General features: G+C 31.9%; 1 protein-coding gene across 1 annotated transcript; it reads left to right on the top strand.

Moving 5' to 3' along the window:
• Window positions 1–3,492: 3,492 nt before the first annotated feature.
• Window positions 3,493–6,749, top strand: LOC107853561 (transcription factor bHLH90). The gene is made up of 8 exons (XM_016698554.2): window positions 3,493–3,863; window positions 4,148–4,333; window positions 4,549–4,627; window positions 4,747–4,815; window positions 5,017–5,574; window positions 5,662–5,883; window positions 5,975–6,145; window positions 6,453–6,749. Exons 1-8 carry the CDS (start codon window positions 3,772–3,774, stop codon window positions 6,516–6,518), a joined length of 1,443 nt encoding a protein of 480 aa, XP_016554040.1. The 5' UTR covers window positions 3,493–3,771; the 3' UTR covers window positions 6,519–6,749.
• The last annotated feature ends 249 nt before the right edge of the window (window positions 6,750–6,998 follow it).

Genomic DNA, 6,998 nt, shown 5'->3' with positions numbered 1-6,998 from the left:
CAGACTAATATAACCCGGAGTCTGTGTAAACTATTTAACATTCATTTACCTTCATGCATCTTTTTAACCCAAAAAAAATAAAAACAAAATCGGCTTTTGTTTTTTCCCCAATGTGGTTATTATTCGAAGCATCAAATTGGCAACTTTTCACAATCTGATTTGAACACATGCAAATGGTACTATATAAAATATGTCCTAAACAAGTACAGTTGTATAACTTCCTAGCCAGTTACAAAGTCCAATGACTCTTTCCAATAAAGTAAAAATTGTAACAAAACATAGAAAACGAAAGAGGGAGAAGGTAAAAACTTGTACCATATTCAAAAGACAAGAGTAGTACTAGCAGAAAAATGGCATCTTTTATGCACATAGTACCAAAACACACCAACTTTTCTATTCCGTTTAATACATTGATCAACTTTTTAAATTTTTCATGATATTCTATTTGGACATTGAAATTAAGTCATATTTAATTGAACGCGTCTAATTCCTAATAAAGTCTATCAAATTAAACACGTATAACTCAAATTTTGAAAATCAATTTTTGTGTGTGTTCTCATTCGTCTATTAAATAGTCAACCCCATAAAATATATTGTTTCCCTTAATTATTTGCATTCATCTCAATAAGTTGTAAAACCCAAGACAATTTCTACTTGAGATTGATGTTATAACTAAAAGAGATGATATACTCCCTCCGTCCCAAATTTCCTAATTTGATTTCTCATTTTATTTGTCTTTTTTCATTAATCAAGAAGAGACAAAAAAAAAATTCCATGTTTTACCATTTGCATTAATTATTTTTTCTTCAAATTAAAATGTAAACATCATTTAATAGGGGTACTATGGTAAACTAGTCATATTATTAATTATTTTTCTTAATCAATGTGTCATCTTAATTTGGAACGGGTAATTTGGGATGGAGGGAGTATTTTATAGGGAAAAGGACATGGGCTGGCCATTTTGAAAAGAAATGGCCAGCCCATGTAAAAGTTGGACAATTGGAGCCAGTCGGCTCAATTTAATTCCGATTTTTAGCCATTTGGCCCGTTGGTAGCATGCAGTCTCTACACCCAATTGATACACTTTTATACCATATTGATACACTTTTATACCATATTGATACACTTTTATACAATATTGATACACTTTTATACTGCATTGATACACGTTTATACCACATTGATACACTTTTATACCGCATTGATACACTTTTATACAATTATTGTATAAAATATGTATTTGTATTTGGTATCAAAACTTCATGTATTTGATATCAAATATTGTATTTGATTGATAAAAAAAAAGAGCAACAATTACAATGTTATAAAATCTTATTTGATTGTTAGAAAAACTATACCAATTAGAAGTGTGGGTTAACACAAAATTCATTACTTTTTTGAGTTTATTGTGTTAAAAAAAAATGCAAATGTTCTATCTAAAGTTATTGTCTAACATTAATTTTCTTTCTTCCAAAAATATATTATTGTATTGATACGTTTATGTTTTACTTGCATTTCACTATTTTTATTCTCCCTCCATAAAGTCAAAAATTGTGTGTTGGCTACGAGGTTCGTTGGACGAAATCAATGCATCCTCTGAATCAAAAATGGGCTTATACTATTTACTTGGCATTTAAAGGGAAAAGGACGAAGATAGTAGCGAAAAAAGGCCTAAATGGCTATATTTTGGAATTTAAAAATCAATGGCCACTCGGCCGGAATTATTTTAGCAGAGTGGCCATTCTTATCCTTTCCCCTATTTTATATGGTTAACTTAACTATGTCACAGATGAATGAAAACATGTGCAAAAGTTTTTTCAAATTTTATGTTAAAAATGTCTAATTGAATCACTTTATTCGGAGTTTAGATGTTCAACTTAAATAATACTTAGTTCAAGGGTTTAAATGAAATAGCCTAACAAATTAAAAAAATTGACTATGTATTAGCCTTTTTATTCTTATTCCCGCAATGTTTTAGCACGAATGCCATTTGTGTTGCGTTCTCCTTTCTTTATTAGTCCCTATTGTCCATTATTAAGAGAAAATAAAAAGTTCTCTAAATTACTTTGTTTCGTCTGAGTTAAAACATTTGATTATAGAAAGATCGAATATTTAAGATATTAAATGACATTTTATGGGGTTATTTTCGATATTACTCTCTTTGTTTGTTTTTACTTATTACTATTTTTCTAATTTAATTTTTATTTTTTGTTCATTTTTAACAAATCAAGAAAAAAATAATTTTTCCCCATATTTTACACTTAACATTATCTACTTATTGTCCAAATCATTTTCAATACCTATTATTAAATATCAATTAATAGAAATAATGATAAAACTCCTATAATAATCAAAAAGTGATAAGTAATGCAGTGGGGGACATCTCTAAACTTTCTTTATACTCCCTCCGTTCGTTTTTACTTTGTTACTATTTCGTTTCTTGAGGTTAATCTGTCTGAACTTTAACCAACATTTTAAGATGTATTCAATTTAATATTTAAATTTAAAATTTAGATGGTAGAAAACTATATGAAAAATAGTACAAGATCCAATTCATTTTGTATTAATGTGATGAAAAAATATATTTTAAAATGTTAGTCAAAGTTCAAACAGGTTACCCGAGAAGCAAAAGAATGAGAAGTAAAAATGAAGAGAGGTAGTTGCAATAAACACATAGAAGTAATACGATCCACATTAACTAACTAAACTATGTGTGACCTGCCTAGTAAATGATCAAAATATCAAATTTGGATGCCAGATTAAAACACTTATCAAACCATTTGTAAATTACATGTCAGAAAAATAAATAAGGTTATTGAACGACTTTTTAATGTAATCATTTTTTTCTCTTTCTTTGGTTTATTTCAATGAAATGTTTTTATTAATTTGCCTTTACAAATATGATTAGCCAAAAGTTTTAACCCGGTGCAATCTTTTTTCCTAACGTGAAATTTACGGAGAGACATGTCATAACAGAAATAGAAAATTTGTTCTTCGGTTATTTTTATTGTTTGGGCATCAATTCACACATAAATCAATTACTTCCTCCGTCTCAAATTTTTTAATTTTATTTGTCTTTTTTCATTAACCAAGAAGAAACAAATTTTTTTTCCATGTTTTACACTTTGCATTAATTACTTTTTCCTCAAATTAAAATATAAAGATCATTTAATAGGGGTAATATAGTAAACTAGTCATGTTATTAATTATTTTTCTTAATCAATGTGTGATCTTAATTTGGACGGGTAATTTGGGATGGAGAGAGTACTTTAATGTGATAAAAAATTTAATTTTATGACTTTATTATTGTAATGGGCATCTTAACCATGAAAACCCAGTCTTGGAAATACGTATTGAGTAAACCCAATAACTGAAAAATATAAGATGTAAAATGTAGCAGGCAAATCCACTGCCACGAACCTCATAAAATACAGTGGCCTTTTGGGGTACAAAGTTGCAAGTAACAATTTTAAAAAGGAAAAAGAAAGCTTCTATCCGTTCAAAATATTCTAAAAATCAAAATGCAACTCTATAGTCTTCAGTCAACATGCACCCCAAGGTACTAGTGAACTGTACACTGACAAAGATTGTATGCTGATAATTGGATACCCACCATCTCAGAAAATTGGTTAAAACTTTCGTCGTTTGGCTAAATAAAGGCAGACACTATAAGCTACATTACAGAAGACATTCTGTCTATCTTGTTTTAATATTCAAAGTAGAAGAATTTGGAAGAAAATAGCGCAAGTTATTTTCCTATATACATTAGAAATGGAAAGAGCATTGGAATGGTTAAGGCCACTAGTTGATTCCAAGAATTGGGAATATTGTGTTGTTTGGAAGTTGGGTGATGATCCTTCAAGGTAAAACTGGTTTTTTAAGTCTTGCTACAATTCTTGAAAATTGAAACTTTTGTTCGTATGTGAAAAATTGAGTGTATGTGTGTGACTCTGGCCGGCCAGAGCCAGGTAGGGTCGAGGGGCGGGGTTCGAAATCCTTCATTGGAAAACTACACTGTTTCTATATGATTATGATTTTTTATCTGGTTTCTTCATATGTTTACTTTATATTTTGAACTTCTTAGTGAAAATCCCGGACGGTTAGGCCACTTTGTGTGTGTGATCAGTTAAGTGTTTGTGGTGTTTAGGTTTATAGAATGGATGGGATGTTGTTGTTCTGGAGCTAATGGAGTTGATGTCAATGTGAAGAAAGAAAATGGAGGAAAACAGAAAGTCACTGCTCTATGTAAAGATATCCAAGTGCAGCATCCTATTAGAACAAGGGCTTGTGAGGCTTTAGCTCAATTTCCTCTATCTATTTCCCTTTATTCAGGGTATGTTTCTATACTTTTATTCACAATTGGTGTGTTTTACTTTCTTTAATCCGAGGCTCTATTGGAAACAATCTCTCTACCTACCATGGTAGGGGTAAGGTGTGCGTACACTCTACACTCGCCATACCACACTTGTTGGACTATATAGACTGGGTATGTTGTTGTTGTTGTACTATAAAAGGAACATAAACTGACATGAAGATATGCAAAAACAGGATTCAGGGAGAGGTTGTAACATCAAATGAACCAAAGTGGATTAATCATGCTGACATTTCCAATTCAAGTTTATCACATGTCAGTACAAATCTGATATTTATTCATTTATTTATGCCTTGGAATAGAAAGTTAAAGTACTGAACTCTCAACATTAGTCTGAGAAATGTTTAAAAGTGAATTCTTCTGACTCGTTGCAGGAGTTAAAGGGTACCCTGGTATTAATTCCGGTTGCTGGCGGATTGGTTGAGCTGTACAGTTCAAAACTGGTAATGATCATTCTCAATTGGATTTTTAAGATAATGTACTTTTGTTTCTGATAATGCTCGAAAAGTTGTTTGATAAGGAGTATTCATATAGCATACGCCAACTGACTTTGGATTGAGGTGTGTTTGATAGTAAATTTGGTCATCAATATGCACTAAACTAAAAGATTAACTATTTACTTTACATTAATTTGCATTGAACAGATATATAAAGATCAAAAGACGATTAATTTCATCATCAATCTCTTCAAACTTGGGTCTGAAGAAGCCAATAGTTCCATTGCACGAAAAGAAGATCAAGTTCTTGATTTCTTTTCCTATGAGAAATTGAACTTTACTGCTCCTCTCATGCAATATGCTACAAGTTTTCCTTCAACTGCACCTCATATTTCTCAAGTATCTGAATCTAGTGCTAATCCTAGCATTCAAGGATCGTCCACTGGTTCCACTCGTTCAAATGAACTTACTTTGTGTCATTCACCTTGTGATCATTTATCGCAAAATATACCTTTAAGCCAATCAACAGAAGGGTATTTTGAGCACACTGAGCTTCAGTGCAGTGGAAACTTGTCAAGAATGGAAGGATCTGCTTTTCCTTGGAAACAAGAAAATTATATAGTTGCAGGAGATATGTTCGCGGTGGGCAAGAAGAGACAAAAAGGACCTTATCAGTCCAAGAATCTCGTCACAGAGAGAAAACGAAGGAACAGAATTAAAGATGGTCTTTTTGCTCTTCGAGCTTTAGTTCCCAATATCTCTAAGGTTGGTAACAAAGCTACTCATCTTATAGTTAAGTCTATATATACGTAGTTCATAGTTTGATACTGACCCTTGCTTGATTTCTTTCAGATGGACAAAGTCGCAATACTTGGAGATGCAATTGACTATATAAATGAACTGCAAGAAAAAGTGAAGTTATATGAGACTGAACTCAATGAAATAGAAGCAGAATTTACCAACAATGAAGCTGCTGAAATGGTCCTATCAGACATGACTGAAATATCCAAAGTTACTGAGCCAACAAATGAGAAAACACAAAGTTCAAATACCACTAATAGGACAAGAATGGAGGTGCTCGATTTCTTTCTGTTTCCTTATATTGCTTTAGAGTTAAAATAATCTATATGGTGCCTTCAAGTCTCCTTTATATTTTGCGTTGCAGTTGGAAGTGAACCAAATTGATGCAAGAAAGTTCTTGTTGAAGGTCTCCGGATCACATAAAACTGGACGATTTACGCAGTTGATGGAGGCCATGAGTTACTTAGGACTTGAAATAGTAAATGTGAGTTTTACCACTTCTGGAGGGGAGATCTTGAGCATTTTCATAACCGAGGTAAATTTCATTTCTCAAAAAACTGTTGAAATTATTAATCTACTAAGAAATAACCAGATTCTATTACCTTATATCTTTTGTTTAATGCTAGTCTCCGTTAATCTTTCAAAATGTTGTACTTATGTCGGATCCTCCAAAAATTGCATAACATTTCGAGGAGGAGGTAGAGCAGCATAGCTCATTATTATGTGATTTGATTCCCCGCTTTATCATCATGCCTTTTTAGAGCTTAAGCACATACTAGCTTCTTGTTGATTTAGATCATATAATTGGTTTTTATGCAACACTGTCTACTTGCTTCTTGCAGGCAAATGTGGACAATGTTGTTGATTCGCAGAAGCTGAGATCCTCACTAATGGAGTTGACAAGTTGAACACATATATCGTTTGTTGAGCCATATATTAACTGCTGCTTAGTTTCTCAATTGACTATGTATAAGGATAGAGGATGATCTCAACCTGTAAACTTATATGAATTAAAATCTAGGATTTAAGGTCTTAGGTATGCAAACATGCGAACACGTTTTGATATTGGAAGGAAAAAGTCCACGTTTATATTAATGGAATGAATACATAACATATGTATTAACATACTTAATTAGTCAATAATTTTATCGATACTTGCTTAATATATTTTTAAGTAAACACATCGTGTGTTAATAATTATTTTTTGGTGATTTGAGTCATTATTGTTATTGTCATGTGATCAAGAGGTCATGGGTTTAGGCCATAGAAACAACTTTCGTACAATAGATCCTTGTGGTCTGATCCTTCCTACAATCCGAGCTTTAGTGCATCGGACTATCGTCTTTTTATTATTATACTAGTGTATCTATCCGCGCTTCACACAGTTA

This window comes from Capsicum annuum, chromosome 1, assembly GCF_002878395.1.
Source record: "Capsicum annuum cultivar UCD-10X-F1 chromosome 1, UCD10Xv1.1, whole genome shotgun sequence".
Lineage (NCBI taxonomy): Eukaryota > Viridiplantae > Streptophyta > Magnoliopsida > Solanales > Solanaceae > Capsicum > Capsicum annuum.
Note: the sequence above shows the minus strand (reverse complement) of the source record. Positions and strands in the feature narration are given on the sequence as shown.

Excerpts from the sequence above, each read along its gene's own strand:
- LOC107853561 (XM_016698554.2), top strand. The coding sequence starts at position 3,772 with ATGGAAAGAGCATTGGAATGGTTAAGGCCACTAGTTGATTCCAAGAAT. Across the intron at positions 3,864-4,147 it reads TTGGGTGATGATCCTTCAAG|GTTTATAGAATGGATGGGAT; the intron begins GTAAAACTGGTT and ends TGTGGTGTTTAG. Across the intron at positions 6,146-6,452 it reads TGAGCATTTTCATAACCGAG|GCAAATGTGGACAATGTTGT; the intron begins GTAAATTTCATT and ends TGCTTCTTGCAG.